Source organism: Neodiprion lecontei, chromosome 5 (genome assembly GCF_021901455.1).
Source record: "Neodiprion lecontei isolate iyNeoLeco1 chromosome 5, iyNeoLeco1.1, whole genome shotgun sequence".
Classification (NCBI taxonomy): domain Eukaryota; kingdom Metazoa; phylum Arthropoda; class Insecta; order Hymenoptera; family Diprionidae; genus Neodiprion; species Neodiprion lecontei.
The window spans coordinates 36,268,587-36,292,702 of record NC_060264.1 but is presented as its reverse complement, the minus strand read 5'-3'; the positions used below and the strand labels follow the sequence as shown (position 1 = coordinate 36,292,702).

At 38.0% G+C, this 24,116-nt stretch overlaps 1 protein-coding gene across 13 annotated transcripts in view; it reads left to right on the top strand.

Annotated features, from left to right (window-relative positions):
- LOC107217272 overlaps nucleotides 1-22,696 on the top strand; it is a 30,942-nt gene extending 8,246 nt beyond the window's left edge. For 8 of the 13 annotated variants that reach the window (XM_046739715.1, XM_046739713.1, XM_015654728.2 and 5 more), the window contains 13 exons: nucleotides 2,015-2,151; nucleotides 3,367-3,673; nucleotides 3,947-4,067; nucleotides 5,389-5,515; nucleotides 7,404-7,501; nucleotides 8,612-8,774; nucleotides 9,134-9,209; nucleotides 9,318-9,547; nucleotides 9,667-9,745; nucleotides 13,739-14,032; nucleotides 18,722-18,979; nucleotides 19,649-19,917; nucleotides 20,173-22,696. In XM_046739715.1, the coding sequence (XP_046595671.1) occupies nucleotides 2,086-2,151; nucleotides 3,367-3,673; nucleotides 3,947-4,067; nucleotides 5,389-5,515; nucleotides 7,404-7,501; nucleotides 8,612-8,774; nucleotides 9,134-9,209; nucleotides 9,318-9,547; nucleotides 9,667-9,745; nucleotides 13,739-14,032; nucleotides 18,722-18,979; nucleotides 19,649-19,917; nucleotides 20,173-20,532 (2,448 nt within the window). In that variant the 5' untranslated portion in view covers nucleotides 2,015-2,085 and the 3' untranslated portion in view covers nucleotides 20,533-22,696. Of the gene's footprint in view, nucleotides 1-2,014; nucleotides 2,152-3,366; nucleotides 3,674-3,946; nucleotides 4,068-5,388; nucleotides 5,516-7,403; nucleotides 7,502-8,608; nucleotides 8,775-9,133; nucleotides 9,210-9,317; nucleotides 9,548-9,666; nucleotides 9,746-13,738; nucleotides 14,033-18,721; nucleotides 18,980-19,648; nucleotides 19,922-20,172 lie in introns of all 13 variants that reach the window. The other 5 variants (XM_015654730.2, XM_046739716.1, XM_015654732.2 and 2 more) reach the window with 5 other exon arrangements.
- The last annotated feature ends 1,420 nt before the right edge of the window (nucleotides 22,697-24,116 follow it).

Genomic DNA, 24,116 nt, shown 5'->3' with positions numbered 1-24,116 from the left:
ATAATATATATTGGGTATTTCATGCCAACTCGGTCAACGGTTGACCATGACACTTTTTTTATCGCACCAAGGATTTTCCTACGTTAGTGCGACCCCTGAAAAGCTTCGAAAAAAATTTTAAACAATTTTTGATCACTTGTCTTTATTCGATCAATTTTTAAACCCATCTCAAAAATACCCAAATTGATTTGAATGAAACAAGAAAAATAACATTCGGTTTCCGAAACGAAACATTTTTCAACAAGATTCAGAGTAGGATCTCGTTTTTGCCTATTTTTGTTATCCTTTTTTATATTTTTTTAATCGCTCTTTCTATTTTCACACCTGTTCAAAATCTGTGATGAAATTTTGAAAAGAATCGCGAGAGTGTCTTAAGACTGGAAAGACAATTGAAAAAAATTAGCAATGAAATTGAGGATGCGATGAAAATAGAAAAAACGAGGTCCCACTCTGAATCTTGCGTGAATATGTTTCAACTCGGAAACCAAATGTTTTTTTTTTTCTTGTTTCATAATAATCAATTTGGGTGTTCTTGTAATGGGTTTAAAAAAACATAAAGTAATTGAGCGTTTGAAAAAATTTGAAAATATTTTTTGAAATTTTCAGGGGTCGGACCAACGTAGGAAAAATCCTTGGTGAAATTAAAGCATGTCATGGTCAACCGTTTACTGAGTTGGCGTGGAATGCCTCATACATAGTGTTATGCTTTCTTGTATTACACATGTTTACGTATAATGAATTCACGCAGTGCGAGCCATTGCTGCATCTATTAATTTGAATTCGTTTCGAAATTCGATAAACGATCGCGGACCATGATCAGCTTGCAACTTTCGAAAGTCGAGCTGGCTTATAGGGGAACCTGCGTGCCTACACAAGCATTATAATAAGCTTGCGGAGACCGTGCCAACAGCGGTTAGCGCAAGGCATGAAGTCACCTCAAGTCGCACAAAAAGCACGCGTTAATGGATGTTATGAATAGGAGGATAAGAGATAATACAGGGCCATTTATTGAATATTTACTGCCCGCTCCTTGAGCGAGCGAGAGCCGCGTATGCGGATTTCAGGTAAAACTGACTCTACTATAGTGACACTACTGATCAGTAGTAGTCAATAAATAACCTTGTATGTGTAGTCTTTTGTATTTCCTATACGGGGCTATATAAAGTTTCAAACTGAGAAATTTAATAACACGTATGGGTCTTTCTAACGTATTATTAACTCACTTTTGTGTACTAGGGTCTTGTGTCGTCGATCTTGCAAGTTGCATGTATGATACGTAACTTGAGTCGAGGAAGGGTCGACCAATTTTTCGGGACATATTCTAAATATTCGGTTATCCTGAAATTTCAATATTGATCATACATCTGGTGAAGTAATCTCAAGTCTGATACAAGTTCGCAGAAAAATACCTTTGAATGCTAAAATTTGCAACGTGCAGTATTTTGAAAAGATGGATACATCACGAGATAAAAAGTCCCTAGAAGTTTGGACGCCTAGTCTATGAAAAAACCGCGTACACCAATGTAAAAATTAACGCAAATAATTAGAAAGACCAATGTAACATTAAGTGAAATATTCTAGTCTCTCGGCATGTCAATTACCGAATATCAGGCACTGTATTATTTGGAATGTTACAGCATGAATTTTCATTGCTTATTGTTAGCTTCGCATCATCAAGCCTCATGCATCCATTACGTTTATTATACCAAGAAGTCAATAGTTGCCGATGAAGATTAGTCATGAATTATTGTACACGTGATGTAGTTTACGTTTCTGCTTTAAAATTGGCCAAACTTTCCTCTTTGTTTTTAATTGCCTCACATTAGAGGCTGCTATCTCGTAACTTGTAGGCGTTGATGAATGAAGAATATACCGATGAAACGTCGTCACGTTAATTATCCCACATTCGACCTGACTGTGCGTTGCTGTGTCTATATATTTATTTGCTGGTCGTATACTCAGTTTGCAATTATTCAAGTTAGTTATCGATGTACTAATGAATTTTTTGTTACAGGACCGACTCTGGAGCCAGCCCTACCGCGGCGGAAGAAATGTCCAGAGCTTGCTTACAAGAGTCACGAGTTTATGACGGCTGCGGATGGCAGCGGGATGGATTCTATGGATTCCAACATGCTTGCGGATAAAACTCAGGTGCAACCGACTATACAATTATTTTAGGGTCGATCACGGTCTTACATACAGGTCTGGAAACTGATGTGGTAGGGAGTGACTCACTTGGCGAAGCTCATTTTCGTAGTTATCGGTTTGTCTAGTAAGATTGTTGTAATCTAGATGTGATTTTTTTTCCACGTAGTTTCGTCGGGAAAATATATATATATTCTTTTAAGGTTCTAAAGCCCCTAAATCGCGACAATTCTGGTGGTCATAACAGAAACTGAATAACGTTGCTTCACCCAAGATTACACCCCCCATTTCAAAAAGGGCACGAGTTTTCAGACTTGCACGTAAGATCGGGGGGTAGGGGATGGACGGGCTACACTGGGAGGATTCGGTGAATTTCGTCGCTCGGTGTCAGTAATCAAGCAACTGGTTAGATTTTACGTACTTATGTGCTTCCCTCCGATAGGAAAACTCGGTCTTTTCAGGCCGAGCGTAAGTTTGCAATATGAGTCGTAGGTGAGCCGAAGACGAATATTGCAAATACGCGAGACGAAAATATCGTTAACTCCTTGTTGCACACGATGTTTTATATGACAAGAGTATGTTCCACGTTTTTTCACGAAGCACAAAATTGAGGTTAGGATCGCGTTACGTCTGATTTGTTCGCGACAGCGCATGCGCGGAGTACCGAAAAGATCACTTTTAAGTCCTAGGAGTTAAAAGTGGTCTTTTCTCTACTCCGCGCATGCATATTCGCAGACTCACTCGACCGTCATAGAAAACGCTACTTTGTGTATGGAGAACACGTAAAACATGCTCGCATTATATAAATATAATTATTTGGTTGCCTAATTGCTGGTATCGAGTGGCGGGATTGATCGAATGCTCTAGGTGTGTATAATAGCTGCTAATGAAATTGGTGATCTGTTTCAAAAGATGAGCGACACTAGGTTTGAAAAGCATTGCGTGTCTCATAAGAATCGCTTCATCGGAGAAGAGGGTGTAAATGACTTTGTCACGTATGAAGGATTTCTTTTGAAATGCGATATAAAATCTGTTTTGGAAATTTGTTCGGGTGTTTTGAAACCTGGTCCATACCTGCAGACTTATCAGCGTTAGACTCCTCGGCGATTTATCGAGAGCTGTGACCGTTCCAGATTAACGCGGTGTGTTTAAGTTGATCATAAAGAATTAGCTGGAGGATCAAAGTTTATAACAGCAAGTCTATTTATAATTTATTCTTAGGCAGCTACTGCAGCGCCAGAGCTGCCAACTAGCCAGCTGAGTAAGGCGATCTCACGAATCAGCACTGAGTATCGTTTACAGTTTGCCTGGCCCAGGCGATCTCAGTTGACCAACGGCGATGTCTGTTCATCCGGCGGACAGGCTGCAGCCGGTGGCGGCGGCGGCAGCGGTATTGGTACATCTGTCGGGACAGCAGCGCCTCCGCGGAAGTCTTTGAGCATGGGAGCTCTGAAACAGGGAATCGTTCCGTCTGCGCCAGCCCCCGTACATAAAAAGAGGACCAACGACGTTGACCGCAAGCGGGATGGTAATTGCACTATCAGTTGACACTCCTAGATCTTAGGTATCGTGGCAGAATATTTTCTTGTTGCAGTAATTGCTAGTCCTAGGTATGTTATAAATTAACTGAAAACCTGAGTATTAAACGACATAATTTTTCAACGATTATTTTCGTCTTACAAAAGTTCAAATTAAGGAAGCCCCTCTACTGCTTTAATAAAAATCAAGTATTAGAAAATTTTCATTAGATAGTTTGGTCCTTCAAAATCACTGCATTGTACCAAATTGATGTGCCCTGTAGGTGTACAGCCATCAGAGCTTGAACCCTTGGTGGGGAGCAATGGAATTGATGTTACGGATGGGGTGGTTCTTGAGGGAGAGGAACAAGATGAAGAATTGGTACAGCCGAAAGTAACGTTCAGGTAATATCTTTTGAGGTTGATAGTTCTGGGACTTAGTACGGAAAAATGTGTTTTCGCAGTTTTGCATTACAGCATATAAAAACCGGTCAATTTTCATTGAAGCGTCAGGAAATTCGTCCTGCATCCCTACAAAATGACAATAATTAACTAACGAAGAAACAGCAAAATATTGTAGAGAGTAGCTGTACAGAGTCAAATGTGAACCTCTATGATGAGTGTAACCTACAATAAGGTTTTATGTTGTATTTCACAAGAACGTAGCTGAATAGGCATAAATGAAAAGTACCTGGATGTATGCCAGGCTCTATGGACTGTACTTGCCTTAATCTTGTGTGGAACTTGAATTGAGTTCAATCAATGATAGATCAGGTTCATGTAGTAGCAATTCAACTTTTAGTTACATACCAAGGCATATGGCCAAGTGTCAAAAACACTACCCACAGGCACTTTTTATGTTCTCACTTACAAGGAAAATATCCCAGGACGATATCTGCGATTACATTTTTTTTTAAATATGTTATAATAGACTCAATACTAACCGACACGTATTTTTTTGTCTGCCATTAAACACGTCTTTAAGGGATTGAAACCACCCTGCAAAATAAGGCATGTCAAGGGGCAATTTGGCTGTTTTTTGTTTTTAAATGAGAAAATTATATTTTTCATTTCTCGTTATTACTTTTCTTTTTCACTTGAATTGCTTAAAAAATATTATGTTCTTGTGCGTGAAACTGCCAAATCGCCCCTCGACATGCCTTACTTTGGAGGGTGATTTCACCCCCTTAAAGTATTTAATGGCAGATAAAAAAAATACGTGTCACTTAGTTTTTAGTCTAAGAAATCAAATCGAAGAGATTGACTTAGGATACCTTCCTTGTTAGCTATAGCCTTGAAGGCCAAGTGTTACATTCACTTAAATATTTGGGAAATGCTTCACTATTATAATTTCTTACAGTTGGCAATCTCTCAAATGCGAATACTGAGTCTGATTCGTATTTTTTACACGCACTCAGCCTGTATTAAACATTCGGATATACGGATTTGTCTCCCAACAGCTTTTTGTCAGTTTTTCAAGACATTTTAGACAGACTTATGACCCATGTGCACACTTTATCTACACATATGCAATAAGCTACAGTAGCCTGGTGGCGCGGGACTTGATTTCGCTATCTGAACAGTAATATTAGAGCAACGGCTGAATTCTTTTAATAACCGCTCATTATGGTTACCATTCTACAAACTAAGAATTCTGAATTTCATCGTCGTGTCTATAAAATCAATTAACCAGAAACGTCTGTCGCGATGGGCGCAATATTTTCAGGGGCAAAAAATCAGGTGGTAAATCCGTAAGGATAGCGGAAAGAATTGAAGTTAAATCAACCAATCCAGAAGTACCAAATCCGACCACCAATATCGCAGAACTTAGGCGTCTCGCGGACGAGTATAAGGTAACGATTGAAAAGGTCAAGCTGCGACCCTTGCGTATGTACTTTCGTGTGCCAATCTGTTTTCATTAAAGTCTTGTATACAGGTGTGCAAATGATCTCACATTTCGGGGATGGCGGTGTACAACATAGCGGGGCCAAATTGGTAGTTTTATTGACGTCCCGCGAGTCACCATATGTATGCAAGAGTGTTGCAACTCAATTATCGATTATTATTCACAAAATACGCCGAAAGCATGAATTATCTCAAAGTGTAAGACGTTATAGAAATTACACAGAAAGTGGCGTAAAATTGCGAAATATGACAGACGGGTGATTAAAAAAAAACTTTTAAATGACAGTGCCCTCGGTGACCGAAAGATGAACGATAAAACCAGCCTGGCCAAGCATTCCACCCCCACCATGGAGCATATCCAGACCCGTATACAAGACTATGATATTGATCATGATTCTCCACCCTATCCACATTGAAATCAGAGATTGTGGGAATCAGGCTGATGAAGATGACGTGACAACTTTAACTTTACGAAGAAACCGATTATTTTCGACCAACACTTCTCGAGTGTCGTTACCATTCGACTACTAACGATTCACAGCAAAATATAATATGACATTATGCAAATACAAACGGAAATCAAAGCATGCGGTTATTGTTGTTCGTAGCCTATCAGATGCGTAAAGTGACTCCAAAATTTCTTGCAAGTTTGACTCAGCTTAAGGGGGCACCTATATATATACTTCCACCGCTGGCGTAAATTGTTATGTTTTACGGAGGATATTGTGAAAAATAACACAAAATATTGATCACACAGTATTTATCGATCATTCCGTTGTGAGAAAATAATTTATCAAGAACATTATTAATCATCAATTACATGTCTATTGGCATTCTTTTGGCCACTTGAGTTGCCCTTCGTGAGTTGACAAGATTCCGTCGGTATAAGTCGATTGATCTGAATAGTTCAAAAAGATTCTTGTACAGTAACGTTTTTGTCGTAGTGTGTCGAGCTAAATTTTTTAATTTCGAAAAAATGAGCATGACATTTTGAAGGTTGAAGAACTATTTTCATCAGAAATTTTATTCTTTTATGGTTCGTAAAAAATGTATTACATGAAATATCAAAAAAATGGCTAGACAGACTATAACGAAAATATTAATGTACAAGAATCTTCTTGAATTTTTTAGATCCATCGACTTATACCGATGGAATCATGTCAATCGTAAAGCGCAACAGGTGCATAAAAAATTACAATACACGTGTAATTTACCATAAATTTACCATAATTGTCATGACAAACTTATTTCTTAATTTGAAATAATCAATAAATAACGTATAATCAATATTTTGTGCCATTTACCACAATATACTCCTTAAAATATAATTGTATAAATATTAATTTTCGCCAGCATTGGAGTTATATGCATATACCTCCTTAGAGGTCTTCTGCATCGAACTGTATAACGCGCGGAACATAGCAACGTCATGTCTACACCAACAAGACTCGTTTTGGATCACTATGCATATGTTTTGATCAAACATCTGTAAATACCTATATTCATTATACATAGCTGATTTTTAGCATGCAAGTGTTTGTTTCTGTTATTTATTTTTAATGTCACTCGCTATAGAGGATACGAACTCTGAAAGAGAAATGCCCACGTCAAGGGGATATTAAATGTTCAGAACTTTTGCTAACGCTGTAAATTTCTGAACGGTAACCCAGCCTATGGGCAACCAACCCTATATTGCGTCCTTCACAGTTCAGTCAAGTTCCAATAAGAACATATACGAGTATATTATTGACTTTCAAAGGTTCAGATATACCCCGTACAAAGTAGCATTCCACGCAACTACTTAAAATTAAATGTCCGATCCTTTTACTTGAATAGCTTCGGGACTGGGGCCGCGGCTTGGCGGCCGAGGAGGATTTATCCTTGGGGAAGCGTGTTACCAGTAATCACGCGCTCGACGCACTTACGCTTGCCAGGCCAGTACAAATATCTATGATGTTTATCGTTCAATCTGTGTCTGTAAAGTGAAACACTATATTAGTTTCTCTGCTTTGATATTGGAATCTCGGTTCTCTGTTAAGAGGTTGAAATTCTGTCCACGATTCCACAGGGCTACTGCGGTATTACAGGGTTGTGCATATGTATGGGAGATTTAGAGAGAAAATTTTTATCACACCTAATATTGACGAAATTGTGAAATTACTATAATTGGGTGCCATGATAGTCTAGGCTGTGACAAGTAAAAGGTGTGCTGGTTGGGCAGGCTGAGAATTAAAACAAACTAGTCCAGTAAAAAAACGTATAATAAGAGTGCTCTTAAAGTTGTGGCATAACCTGTATCTTGACCTGGAAACTGGGGATAAGCTAGAGAATTTGCAAACCATTACTCAGGATAAGGGAAATTTTCTGAAAGAAATCATTTTTGAACTGCACATGTATCAGTAGCAACTTTGCGTTCATTCGCAAGGTGATAATGAAACATTGTTACAGTTAACAAAGTTGAAGTAATTCTCTTAAGATTTTGTTAATAATAATTGAGGAAAAGATTAAAGGCTAATAATATTTTTTCTACTGAAAATTTGAGTAATTCACTTACAAGTAAGTTGTTTCTGGCACGACCACTAGTTTGAGTGTCAGCAAAAATTTTTCCTTGCTTCTGGATTAAGGTTCCTTAAAGTTTTGCGTGCTGTATGGACGGTTGAATTTGTGCACGTACATCAATTCTATATATTATGCACTACTATGATATTCGTGTATCAAATTGGTGTCGTTGTTCGATAATTTTATTCAGGATCGTATATTTGTACAATTTTCACTTTGTTCGCTACGCAATGCACTACTGTATTCTTAACTTTTTTCACTCGAGGAGGTTTGTTACTTTAATCTAATTACCCATGCAGATCAATTTATTTTATGTAATATTCACGTATTTTTCCAATCGTCCACTTCATTTTGGTGGCAAACTTCCTTAGAACCGTTGGAAGAAGATAGAAATACACTTTTGTCAGTGTTGTTAATGCATCCAGGATTAAAGTTGCAAGTTATAAAGACATTCGAATAGCACTGATCCTATTCTCTGACAGCAGATCAGTTACGAAAGAGGAGAAGGAGCAGGAAAACACAAGAAAGATTGGGCCTACCCAGACAACCACGATGCCACCTGCGGGCAGAGCTTCAGCGGTACAAGTCAGGCCTTCCTCCGTTCAAACTCGTCCAGTTTATTCTTTTCTGCAAGATGACACAAAGATGGTAAGCTATTCACCATACCATAGCTCAAACTTCTGTACATAATGTACTACATCGGTAGCGATATAACGAGAGTTCAGCGTACAGATCCCGATATCGACATTTATATTACTGACATTTTTGACCGCTTCACAGCTCAGACACAAGCCCTTTTTTCCCTATGATTGATATGATGATAACGTAGAGCGCAAAGCAGACGATATTTTTCCGATGATCGATAAAGTCGACCAGAGTAGGGATTACCGTTACCCGAAAAAGGGTTTATCTCTGAGCTGTGAAGCAGCTAAAAATGTAGGTATCGGTATCTGTACGCTGAACTGCCTTATAACACTACTTACATTAAAATTTCACCGTCCTTTCAGGATAATGAAAGAGCGATTGCTCGCGCAAGAAAAGACTTCTTGATCCGTCATCATCTGGACCGCACAACTGGTGTGGGTAAGTATTTGATATTCGATGTATTTAAAAGTTATAAACTCCTTCGTCGAGCACGAATCACCTCTTCTGTACGGGGAATACACCATGTTGTGTTTCTCCTTGTCCTAGGAGATGGCGCACTACTCCCTTCTCCGACGCGGGAAAAGCTGGAGCCAGTGATGCCACGACGTCGTGATGAATCGAAGGATGCACGAGAGGAGATTCAACCGAGGGTCAAATTCAGTCCGAAGAACAGCCCCAGGGCTGGCCGTTCTCAGAGCCTCGGTCCGACCGCAACCGAACGACGTTCACCAAAGCGGCAGCCCGTACGGGCTCCGTCGCTTACCAAGGATTCAAAGGTAAGATATCTTCAGGGTGTAATATATATACTCATGCTTCACGTGCTGTAGTGTCGCGGCATTGGAGATTTACTATTATACTCACATACTCACGATGCATGAAAATTTTGTTTGCGAAGGAAAAGTCCAAGGAGGTGAAGGACAAGGAAAAGGAAACGAGCGACCGAGCAGTTGAGCCAGCGAGGCATCCACGACCGAGTAAGTCTTTGGAATTATTGAATGATAGATATAATGTGAATATCACCAGCTCATACATCGGACGGAATTTCTTTTAATTCTGTGAGTGATCCAAGTTGTCGTATGATTATGAATATGAAGACGACTCTGGATGTAAGTCAACTGGAGACTTCAATACATCATTTCAGAACCATATCTAGCACGAAAAACCTCGACTTGTACTTATAACGATGCAGTAATTATTTATACATTGTTTGTTCTCCTCGTAAATGTAGATGACTCACTTTAATATTCTGTGCTGATATACATTATCAACTTGGGACGAAAGTATGTTTGTGTGATTGATATACATACAAGGGAAGGGAAAAGTTTACTCGTAAATAATTATTCAGTTAATGGCATAGACCAAGAAAGGTGACCACAGTTATGCGGTATTTTATACCGAAGCCAAGTTTAAATTTCACTCAAGTATAAAATACGCCCATCAGGTACTTGTAATTCTCAATGGGTGGAGGTTAAAAAGTAAAATGACTGCATAATAAAAGGGTCACAATATCGAATTTCCAAAGTCGAGTAAATCAGAGGATTTCAGAATGGATGAAATCGAAGTATAGAAAATTCAAAATGCATTAATAGAGCAAATTGGTATCAAAAGCCGAAGTACAAAACCCTGACGATTCCATATTACATAACTGGCATGCTATATTTATAATTAAATCTGACTCTTCGACATTATAACTTTCCCGTACTTCGCCTTTCTGTATTTTGAAATTCTATGAAACGATGCACAGGAAACTGAAACATTCGATATCTTACATTTCTATTCTGTGGTCATTCCATTTTTTGAACTAAGCCCCTGTCAATGCGATTCAAACACCACTTACAGGAAAAACTAATGCTCAGTTTCTCTGGTTACTGGGTTAGGTAACAACGCTCCTAAAGCTTTTGTTTCATCAACCTGACCCATAAGCGGCGCCCAAATGACATTGTCCAGATTGTAAGAGTTTTCAGTTGAATAATCTGTCATGTGGAGTTGTAGCCTCCGTTTTCTCATCTGTGAATACTGGTTACCGGCTCTATATATATATATATAAATATTATATAAATATATATATATAGAGCCGGTATGTGTGTGTGTGTGTGTGCGCGTGCGTGCGTGCGTGCGTGCGTGCGTGAGTGCGCGCGTGCGTGTCTGTGTGTGTGTGTGTGTGCATTGGCTGATAATAGATGCAGCCGGTATATATTTGGAACAATGGGGACTGTGTATAATGTAATGATTAGTATCACACATTTATTGTTATCATCTACATATGATGTACCGCATGGTAAAGTTTATGTGTACAACCATAGATCTTTCATATTGTCAGTCTTAATTTTTCAATGTATACTAAATACTCGTCTATAATCTACATACTTACATCATACATGGATTTTATCCATAGTTGTGTTCAAAATAAGTTACTTGATTGTCTCGTATTGTAGTAAAAGCGTATGAATCTGCCTTCAACTATTTTTAGTTACACCGCATCGCTATTCGTCGGTACTTTTTTACCTTGTAAGGCGACTAAACGACTAGGTAGGTACGCATCTGAAATCTAAATCCGGGGTATTTTGGATTAAGCCGGGAATTCTTAAAGAGCATAGCGTAAGGCTTAATTATCTGACAAGTTTCCAGATGATTTTAAAGCCCAGGAATTATATTTTGGGGCGACTGTACATCTTGTCTCTATGCAATAATGGTGAATTTGATACTACGGTGTACCTGCACCTTAAACTCAAACTTTGAAATGAGACTAGGTAAAATTTGAGTTTTAATTTTCTTTACACCGAACTTACGTAGCGGTAAAATCAATAATATTTACACCAGAATTACGGAAACTGACCTTTATGAAACGTGAAATCGCTGAAGTCTCAAATTTTGCTCGATTTCGCCTAAAAATATGAGTAATCCTCCATTGTCAAGACGTGCTGACGAACCATTACATGACGACGTATCAGGCCTCCGGAGCAGGTTGCTGTAAAAGTGTGTATCGGTTCGTTTCGCAAAAACTGTTTGTAAGAAGTTTATACGTAACATGATCTCCCATTTTAAAAAAGTCATTGGGATATCTCGAAAGCGAAGCGTGGTACATGAAAAAGTTTTCGATGAAAGTTGTACAGTTCCAAGGGGGACATCTGTTACAGAAGTTGATGTGTTTATAGGTCATTCCATATTTGAGAAATCTTCATGAAGACCATCTTTTTAAAAATGTCAAACTTTTAGAAGTCAACAAGACAAATTGAGAGGTTTATGAATATTGCCATTCAGAGTTACAGTGATTTGATTTTCGAAGTGGCTCAAGGTTGCGCCGTGTTCGAACAATATGCGCGCTAGAATGTGTGTGCAGGACAACGACAGATAAGATTCCATCAGATCGTTATTATCGTAATGTTTTGACTCTATACCTTCTCCAGAGTTTGTGCGTACAAATTTAATTCATAATAATACTCGGAGACGTTACAAATGCGGCGGAACCCCGAGCCATTAGGTTAATTTAAAGTGCTGTAACTCGGTGAAAAATCGTCCGAATTAAGAAATTCAAAATTTTCCGGATTCGGCTTGTTAGCTACTTTACTTTAGCTAGTAGCTATAAGAAAAATGATCCTTATTAATATTTCTCAAATGTGACACGACCTACAATCTCGTCAACTTCTCTAATAGTTGTCCGCCTTGAAACTGCACAAGTTTCATTATGCTTAAAAGTATCTTGTGTACTACACGCTTGGTTTTCGATATGGGGCGGGGTTGAAGTTCCAAATTTCAAAAATTCCGAAACTGTGGCGAATCTTGAAGTAAACAAATAAAACTTTTACGAAACAACCAAGTTTCAAATGGCCAGAAACCTGACAGCTCAAAGTTTCAAAATACAAGATTCCCAAAATTCAAGTGACAGTAGAGCAAAGTTCCGAAAAGTAAAGTTCCGACAGAGCAAAATTTCGAAAAATAATGTTTCGATAGAGTAAATTCGGAAAATTAAAATATAAGCCTACAGCGTAGTTTACTCGACAAGTGGGTGTATCAGAAAAAAAAATCAGAAAAAAGGAAAGTCAGAATGACCAGGATTCTGAACGTAAAAATATTGAAAATCTAAAACAAAGAAAGTGGTGAAATTTTACCAAGCCAGAAATTCACAGAACTCAAAATCGGTCACTCAGAATTTCGATGTTTTAGATGTTTAAGTTCTCTCATTTTGGCACTTTCGGCATTTTGTCCTTTCAGAATTTTGAGATTCAGAAACGTTGCACTTTCCGAACTTGGAGCAACGGGTTTGGGAGGATTCGAAACTTTGAGTTCTTTAATTTAAGTTTCGTCACCAAAAAATTCGGAATCTGGCGCTTACGGAACTTTGCAAATTCGGAATTTCAACTCCGCCTTCTCAATGTATCCTACAATCACTTGTTTCAAATAAGACATCGTTTACAGAGAGCTACATGGCCATCCATCACGATCAGCAGTCGAATTATACGTAGTGGCCGGTATCATAAATTTGCTAGAGTCCCTCATCACTTCATACCCTATGGCTCCTTGTGAACAGTTTGCACGAAGTGACACGGTGTATGTTCTAGGGCCGTACAATTCAACCGGTGAACCGTCCAAATGGTTCGAAAGCAGACCGTTTAACCGCGGTTAATTGATTCTTACAGAAATTATATTTTAGCCGAATCAACTATTAACCGGTTAAGCCGTTTAATCATCTTGGCCAGTAAACTGATTACCTAAACCATTGGCTATAATTAATCAGGTTAACCATCATGACCGGTTGAGCCGGTTGAATTATACAGCTCTACAGTATTGTACCTTATAATTATGAAGCGGGCAGGGCTTTGAACGGCGAACGAAGTGTACCGACTTGTATGGATGATTGTAATTGGATGCCGAGTGAAATGGGAAGCGTAGAGGACGAGTACCTATTTATAGGTATTTAGATAGTATAGTGCAACGATTGCTTATTGTATTTGTACAATATGTTCTAGCCTCCCTTGCAACCAATGCTCCCGCCCACCGCCCCTTTCATCACGCCAAACCTGCAACCGCCATAAAACCTCCAGTAAAACATTCAGTTCATTCATCCGTCACGCATCCATCCGCCTCAGCTACCGCAGCTACTGTCGCTGCCGCGGCGAAACTGCAGGAACGTGCAAAGCATTCTCTGAATCAAGCTCAGGTCAAACTAGCTGGTGCATCAGCTCTCCAGGCTACTGCCGCCCAACCTAAATCATCCTCTGATTCGTTACGAAACGCGTCTCGAGCCGCTATCATCCGAGCTAGTAAGTGGCATGCTAGACTTATCGACCGCTGGTATGACCCTGATATATACTTTCATACAGCTTTTATAAATGTCTCTTTATTTTTGTCTTCTCGTTTTCGATCTACCATGCACTAATGGGGAATTTCACTTCCAACCGAACCGCCGATATCCCACAACTCTTTTTACATGGTAAACTTCATATTTTGTTTGATGAGTTGCCTCAAAAACAAATAGAAGCGTTATATTTACATATCATTCTGATACATTGGTTTAAATTAGAGAACAAGTCGATGGCCTTTGATAAAATCCACTCAACTTTAGAGAGGCGGATTATATAAAAGATTTAACTTTGACGTGACGATTATAATCCAAGTAACTCTACGGACCCTGATGATAATACAATTATCTTCAATGCTTATACGCAGGACTGTTGGCTGTTTTCTCATCGGGGTCCGTACAGTTACTTTAATTATAATCGTCAGGCCAGAGTTAGGTATTTTATAATCAGCCTCTCTAAAGTTGAGTGAATTTTATTAGGGGGCCATCGAACTGATTTCAAAAAGTTCTAGACTGCGAAGACTCTGTTTATTTCAAGACTGTATAACTTCAGATAATTAATGTTTGATACTTCAAAGTCGGTTTGGTTTGAAATGCCCCGTACATTTTGTTTTTTACAATCTGAAATTGAGCCTTGTGTATTGTTTCTTCTTACTCTTTTTTTGAAGTTTTCGATGTACCTTTCTGATGTAAAAACCTCCTACACGCTCGCTTGCAATGTTGCTTTCATCTCGTAAGTGTTTATTAAATAATTGGCGTGAATGCATGCGCGTGCAAGTTTGTTGAATATTTATGGAGCCTGTGCTTTGGTTACTTGACCGTTGACTTTTTCAATCTTGCCAACATTCCATCATACAATAGGATAATAGATATGATTTTCATAATGATCGTTATAGTACAAAGATGTTTCACTCGTATGGTATTACATTATTATACCTATACAAGTACGTAACTAACTGGTTTACCACAATCGATAAGCCGATGCGGACTGGCCTTTTGTTTGCTTATGTTAACGATAAGCGGGCACTGGTATATCTCACTCTTAAAGAGGGTAGTACCGAAGATCTCTCGTTTCTCAAGAGTAAGTTTGACTTTGAATTTTATGTACCTATGGCAAGCAGTCTATGCCTCCATAGGTCTCTCGAGATGGAATAACATAAGATTCATAATCTGTCAGTCATCACGGTCAGCATGACATTGGCATACAGGTAAAATTGAATCATTTTTGTCGAATAATTGTCTGAATTACGATTCTTAGATTGTCGACAGACAATTTTTTAAATATTCACCGAGGACACAACTGTCGAATAAATGTAGGTAACTTTTTGGAATATCAACTTCATGAACTCAATTTCATGAGTTTGTAGTGAGATATTGATTGCAAATGGCATTGGAAACCTTAGAACAGTTTTTTTTCTTAATAATTAGGCATCGAAGGTATTTTTCAGTCTAAAAAGCGGTTGATTTTGAAGTTCTTATATTTGCGTTCAGTTTCGCTACAATAAACCATGGAAAATCAACTATCCCGAACCTTGGTTAACTCGGTACTTTCGAAATTGGAACAGTTTTCATTCATTTTTTTCTTAATAAACGAAAATAATGGCGAGTTTGCTCGGTCGGTAGAAGTGGAAGTGCTACATGGCCTTAAACGTTCTCAATGACATGATTGACAAGCTTTTGTTGTGTATATCCACAGCGTAAAATTGGTATCGTGAACCTTTGCCTCACATACTTTTGTAAATGTGCTAATAAATGTATTAAATGTATTATAGGTCTCTGTGGAGATTTTTATGGTCTGTACATATATTCTTTTTGTTGTCCTTTGAGTGTGCATAATAAGGGTCAATTAAATTTGAAAAGTAAACAGAAATACTTGTAGCCCAAAAAAAGTTTTCGGAAACCACTAGTATGTGTACTGTAATGCAACATATCAAAATGTTTTATGAACTAAATCATTCAAGAAGTTTGAGCAATTTTCACTTGTAGCAATTTCGTAACTGCGTATTTCCTTGCAAATCACGTAAGGTCCGTTAAAATTACGAATGGAGAACTCAAAAGAGCCTTAATTAAAATAAAAAGACACAACTAGGTTCGTATATTCGATCGAAGCAGATGTGGCTACGTGAAAGAAAATGTTTAAGAATCGTGTTCTTTATAAGATTTGAGCATCGAAAGTATTAAAACTGCAAGGTTTATGAAATCTTTGTAACATTGGATCGCAGTACGACACGGACATTTTGATATTTTGTTTAAGGTTACAAATACTACGAATTTTTGATTAAAATTATTTTAGAATAAAAATATTTCTATTTCAGGCTCATAATCACATCCTAATTGACTGACCTACGGCAACATAATAAAAGTACATTACGCAACAAGGGAATAAAGTTGAACTTTTATTTCTGTGTTGTATATACAGGACTTTATTTCCAATTCAACTCTGGCCGTATTACTGACTTGAAAAGCGGGACTTGATATTTTTTGCAATATTGTGTGTAGAATTCAGAACAGGGATTACTAATGAAAAAATAAATTGTAAAATATGCATACAAGTAGCATATATATGAATGTAGATTGGCGGAAGCGGGTTTCATAAAAGGGTTGCAAAATCTATCGGGACGATCTTAACCTGCAATTATAATACTTATTTTAAGAAATGCACGATAAAAAATATTTCAAATAAATGAATGAAGGCATTTTTTGTATAAAAAAAACATCAGCATTTTTTATTTTATACGTGTTATCTTTTTATTAGTCTAAAGACTATAATATTATTGCAAGTTTATCATAATACAGAAAGAAATAGTTTAGAGTTGAAAAAAAAGAGAAAACCAGAAAAACTGCAGTACTAATTTGCAGGAAAAAACTTTCGTCCCGCTTTTCAGATCAAAAAACGTGAACATTTCGGTTAAGTTGGGAATAAACACGTTAATTGATGTATACCTGGCATGTTGGATTTTGACCATCTCGCAAATTAGTAATGCTCAATCGGGACAGTCAGAATCCAGCATATTGGGTACGTATGTCACTGGTGGAAACTTTACACTGAAATGCAAGGAAAAATATAACAAATCGCTCCACTCGAAATTCCCGTAAAACTTGTTGAAAATTGTGTGAACTAGAACTTGTCGAAGTTATGTAGAAATTTCTAATGTAACGAGAAAAATTTAATATGTCTTCAAAAAATACAGAAACTGTAAGATAAGCAAAAAAGTTTAAGCGTTTTGCAGAAAATTAATATTATTTTGAAATTCTCTGAGTTTAATTTGACCATGAATTTTTCGCGAAATGGTATTCCTCTGAAAAATTCATATTAAATCTGCAATTTGGAACTTTTTAGAATAAGATATAAAATTTTCAGAGGAATTTCTCTGTAACACTCAACTGAAGAGTTCTTCAGAAAAAATTTTCACCATGTGTACCATACCTTGTAATATATCTAGGAATGTCCCACGTGGGTGCATGAGACTGTTTCAAATTAGAGCAATATTTTTTCCAGCTGGAACAAGGTCTTTGTCGTCGGAGAAATTCAAGATCTGCGAAAACAAATATGCCATTAATTACATTAAAATAAAGCCTGTCAAACCGTACTACACGATTGTTCTGGAAAACTCGGCGAAGCAGTTGGAATGAGCATAGTTTACGATATTTGAATGTGGAAAAGTCTCATGGTAAGAGACTCCCCTTAGACTTGAGCTAAAAATTTCTACATCTTGAAGATTCGGCAAAAATGACGTTTCGACCTTGTTCCAATAAGAGTGGAATTTTTTTTTTTTTCATACACTAATCTGAAACAGTCTAGTGTACACATGGCAGTATAATAGTTTCGGAAGTGAAGTTGATGAATACTACGTATATGTTACATATTTACGTAAATCGAATATACGCCGGTTATTTTATCACAAATTCGTTTCAATATCGTTATTACGTGAAACACTGCTATGGGGACCTTCGCTGGAGACGGTCAATAGGTAATAAAAAATTAAAAGAAAAGGCATACCTGAATGAAAAGTTGTTACTTCACTTACACAGGAAAGTCAGGGATTTTCAAACTCGAAAAAGTACGCCAACCCTAGTTATGACCATGATTACGCCAAAAATCGGAAATCGCAACCGCGAGGGTCGCCTATGAATGCAGTGCCGCGTAGTATGTCTCACTTGGCCCATGGCAGTAGCTAAACTCTATTGGAAAATGTCCTAATAACGTCAGAGCCTTGTTATCGGCGCCATTTCATTACCACATGACCTAAGATTTTAACTTTAATGGAGGAAAGTTGTAATTCTTGGGGTTTCATATTACTCATTTCACATAAATTAATGAAACATAATCAATAATATACCTGTTCTGCTATTCACACGCGAAAAGACGCGGTCAACGCTCCGCTGTCACACCCGGTTGCATTAGTTTAATTTTTCCCACCAGATGAAGTATTGCAAGGTGACAATTCCAATAGCAGAGTATAACAAATGATGTCGCTATTAACCTACATCGGGAAGTGATTAAGTTGAATTTTGAGCAACAGCCATGGGAAATTTGAGCACAATTGAGTTCAGCGATAGCTATTAATTGTATTTCCGTACACGACGAGGTTTCTCGATCATATACCTAAATTGCAGCCGCTGCAAAATTAGTATCGACTCAAATTTCTAGCGTCAGCTGAGCCTGAGGTAAACGGGGATGCATACAACGGGGAATCGAACGTCGGCTTGAACGCCACCTCCGTGGCAGCTCCACCTAGTGCAGAAACAAGTCCGTGGCTCAACGACGAGCCTATTGTAAAAAGCCCACCAGAACCGACGAGGGTCAAGTCTCCGGAGCAGATGATCATGCGATCACCAGAGCCAGTCAATTGGACAGTCCCGCTGGATACTGGCAAGACGTTTACCGTTACGCAAAATGTACGCGAGGGTAAGCAGATACTGAATCCCAATTTTTTTAATTATTCGGAATTGAATATACCTGGTATGTATAACGTGAAGAAAGTAATTAGAAACAACATCTGTATCTAGGGCAGTCCACGAGGTTTCGAGCAAAAATTTTTTACGCATAACTGCACATCTCGAAAAACGAAATCATAATTTTTTAACAATTATTTCGACCAATTTTGTTGAAGATTGATTCACTTAGCTATTTCACAAGCGTCAACTTTGGGCACAAAGGGAAGACCGATAATAGGGGCAGTTTGTGAATTTCATAAAATTGTGTTTCACAATATTCTCACGTTACCCCCGCTAAAGAAGTTTCACTTCAAAAAACTTGGACCTCTCGTAGAGGATGGAGTTTTCATAACTGCAGTATGAATAATCATACATCGTCTTTAAAAAGTGCTGTAATAAATAACAACAATATTTTAGATCACTACCAGTAGACGGATTATTTATCCTACTCCTGCAATTCTGAATTAGCAAATATAATCATATTTCCAAAAGAAATAGGTTGACATTTTTTATTTTTAAAGTAGGGTTTCCTTTTTCGACACACATTTGAAATATGAACTTTCAATCACGATCTAGATCTCGTGCAATAATGCTCAACCTATATACAATGCGAGTAAAATTGTCGATCCTATAATTAAAGGGGAACCACTGACACGACCTCACAGCGAAGCAAAGACATGGGGAGCATCGTCAATGCCACCAATGCCGCAGTCTGCATCTCCCGACTTGGTTGGTCAGCACAAGTCTCAGCATTCGGGGTACAAATCACCGGAAAGTGAAAGCGTCTCCCTTGGTAGCTTCAGCGGTCTCAACGGGCATAAGGAACAAGATTCTGGCAGGGAGAGCCCCCTACGTGCGCTCGGTACTGACACGACAACTACTCCTACACCGATGCCGCAGAACTTCAAGGCAAGTCAGTTTAAACATAGAATAACCACATCGATCAATAATCGTCAAAAAGATATCAATAATCGTCAAAGCATGGGAAGCCTTATTATAGTGCAATTCCGTAAGATTGCACCTTGCTGGGGTAGCAAATCTTACGGATCCTCTCGCCTGTAACGTCGCGCGATTGAGCATCGAATAAGCTCGCGGCAATCGCGCTGTAACAGGCGGGCACCAGCTTTGTAACATTTTCATTAGATGTATTTGAAATGGTTACAGTGTCCTGTCGGCGAGGAAAATGAGGCACCGAGTGTTGTCACTGACGAAAGATTGGACGCGCCAGCAGTCAAGCCGGTCGTAGGAACAAATTTGAGGTGTCTCGAAGATCCGGTCTTCGAATTTGAAAGGAAGAAAGAGGCTGCGGTGCCAGCGTCCGGCTACCGAGTTTTGGAGGCTGAAGCACCCCACGGAGCCCAATCAGTGCCACAGGCCAACGCCGGGGGAAGCAGTGGTTATCACGTGCTGGAAGCGCCTGCTGTTTTGGGTCAGAGTACTGGGCAGCATTCCATGACCAACGACGTCTTAGAGAAAGCACGAAATCGTTTCGACAAGTTTTGGGGAAAAGGAGGCGAGAATTAGACGCGACCTTAGCTCCGTCGAACTGGGCATGAATCGATCCCGGTAGGTATCCACATGTAGGTTGTCCCCTGAATTCGAGATACATAACGATACGCTGCGCTATGATCCGAACAAATTTTTCAATTTATTATTAATCCATACCGATCGGTACACATCGCATCCAACAACCGATTGAGTACTTTTTACAAGTTGTATAAAAAATTCACATACATCGTTTGTTGAAGTTTTTTCTATGTTATTCTCTTTCAATTTCTTTCTCTTCCATTGAATAAATTAAAAGGTAGAAGAGTTGACGGTGCGATGCAAAGGTGCGATCAAAATAAACTACAAAAATATACAAAGTTTTATAGGGTAATAAAATAAAAAGTAAAAATTATCTTGCCGTTAGCGCGAGAAAATCGAGAAGGGCTTATTCTATACCTATTTAATTATAAATATACACAGGCTGTAGTAAGCAGTTGTTGCTTGAAACCAAAAATAATTAATGAATTTAAAAAAAGTTTTATAATGTATAAATAGATTGTCAAACTATTTTTGTTTAAATATTTAATAGTCAATGTTTTTGGACAATTTACGTTTTGCAAATTATTGTATACATACGTTTACACAGTTGTATTACATGATATTAAAATGTTCCGAATGAAAATATAGTAGCTACTGCTGCTGTTACTGCTGATGCTACTGCAAAAACCAAACGAAATGATCAGTCGTAGCCCAAATTTCATAGTCGTTGGAATCTCAAATGCTATATTAAATATGATAACGTGTAAGGGGATTTGTGGAATTTTACGATTCCAAGTTGGATTTTCTCAATTTCCCAACAAACAAAGAAAGGACAGCCAACAAACCAAAAACAAAAAATTTAAATAATAATACTATAAAACGAAGGAAACAAGTTAATATACAAACTATACACAAACGTCATAACATCGTTATATGGTCGAACGATCTGAAGTCGATACGGATATAGTTGTGATAATTCTCTTATAAGCATTATACAACAAGAAGTATCACTCGCACGGCTCGCTCGAATGAGGTATAGTAATAAATATACGCGCGAGCAAGGCGTGTATACTACCAACACTACAATAACATTAATTCTGCATACTGTAATAACTGTTTAATAAGTTTTGCGTTTGTTGTTTGTTCGATTTTAATCAAATGTAAAGAAGAATATGCATAGTCTCTGATTCGATAAGCGCCGATGAATTTTCAACGTACATCGAAAACCATGGATTGTTTATAACCCGTGTTGAATATAACGCACTTCTAAGCATATGAAAGGTAAGAGTTATATACAACATATTAACGAAGTATAGTGAATAGAATGCCAGTTTAAGCATACATATAATTCAGGTCCGTTGAAAAATTCTCTTTCGTATCAGGAATGACTTGCTATGATTATAATCGATTGCAATGAGAATATTTCTCAATCGCAAATACAACAAACCAGAACCACCACACTCCATCCAGGTCCACGTCCAAAAACCACGAAAACCAATCGTAGATGAAGAAATAACTGACTGATCACTATTATGAGTTACTTCGATATTCATTTACACATTGTATAAGGATACATACAAACATTATACATACACCTATGAACTGTTATAGGTTAGCTGGTGAAATACGTGTCCATATTGTATAGTAAAAAAACAAGATGATATGCATACATCTCCGTGTCTTCTTGTACCAACCAGATATTCATCTTTACATACTTATCGTATGATAGTGCGACGAGAATATTGCATGAATTATTATACGAGCTAGCAACTCCGATCAAAGCCACAACGCTTGGTCTTTGGCTTAATCTGTTTTATTATATATCATAATTTTCCCTCCAAGAACTAAAATTCATGCAATGAATCTTCAAATTCTACCTTTTTACGGAACTCAATAATAATAATTCTTCCAACGAAAGTGCTGTAAAATTACACTGTTATGGTATAAAACGACACGGAGTGGAACCGCTTATATATTGTATGTGTAATTACCAAACAGCGCTTTTTTAAAATTATTTATTCGCCTCTTCCATTAATCCGTTTCTTAATTCTCTTTAATTGTAAGTGTAGACGAACATATTAATTACATCGTGAACCCATCTCATACTTACCAAGAGTCATTTGAAATATAACAATAAATAACGAAATGATGATGATGATAATATAAGTAATTATATATACCTCCATGTATGTGTATAATAGGAATACGCCCGGGTACAAGATCAGGACTAATTCATGAATTTTAAATTATTGCGTAACCGTATACTCAATCGCTGGGTTTTGCAGTGTTTGAATGAAAACGAACGTTATGGTCGCCATTGTAATCGGCAGATATTGTTCCAATAGCAACCGTAAACATTGTAATCAAGAGAGATTACATCTGTGCAGTTTATCAACTTGCTGGAAAGTACCCCTCGTTCGGTTTCATTATGTGCAATCCGATTATACGCGACAAAAATGCTTCCCAGCGGGCTTTGAAGATGTTAATAAAAGGTCTGCATCTGCTATAAAATATAGATGATGCTAATTTTCGCCAGTTCCGTAGTACAATGATCGATTATTTTTCTTTATTCTCACATTAGTCCAGCAGATTTATTTATCGACCCACGTCCGGTATCCAGCATCTCGAGTTATGGTTTATTTAACATTTAATTATGACGAGATGACTGAATATGTAATGAGGAGGGCCAACACTTAGTGATGGTCAAGGATATTGAGGAAACTTTTGCGTGTGGGAGGCTGCGCGGAAGAGGAGGGGAGGCTGCAGAGAAACTGCAGTTCTCGGCAACTATAACTGACCCAACTGACGCTAAGATCTCATGTATGCGAACCAGAGGGTGCTGAAAATTGGAATTATCTTATAAAGATACTGTATCTGTTGAGAAGATTTGCCGAGGGATGATGGCATTCGAGTTTTTATCGTTAACGCAATGAAATGTTGACACGACATTCAGTTCAGTGGTTGGTGAGAAACGAAGTGAATGATAAATCAGATTAAAAAAACATCATGCCCTTCTTGCCACCTTGTAAGTCCTCCATGGATGACGTGGCGAGTAAACTTTTTTTCCACTATACAATATTTGTTACATGACCGTTACCCACTTAAACTTCACCAGGGTTGGCCATTTTACATATCTTTAGTCGACGCGTGGGGGATCAAAGTTTAACGCGTGGGTATAACAGGGACTCAGAGTTATATTCCACGTTGAACTGGGATTGGAATTCTCGTGCATGCGTCTAATATGTTTTTGTATTTGATTGATTTGTTACGGGAATGGACAAAGCTTAATGATGTTGTCTCTTAGTGTGGGATAGAGAGTAAAGATGGAGGAAGCTTGGTACTCAAGATGAGGCAAAATTTGCAATTTTGATAAAATTGAGCTGTATCGCAGATTCGAAACTGAACATAAAAGTGAGACCAGGAAATTGATATTATCTTTGGAACAGAGCAGGCGAGAAGGCAAATGCGATGCATCTGCATAGGCTAAGGGCACGGGTCCCGTAGGCAGCACTTGCGATTCGCTAAGATTTTTGTATATTTGACAAAACGGTCTATAATAGATGATAAGTTGATACAAACAA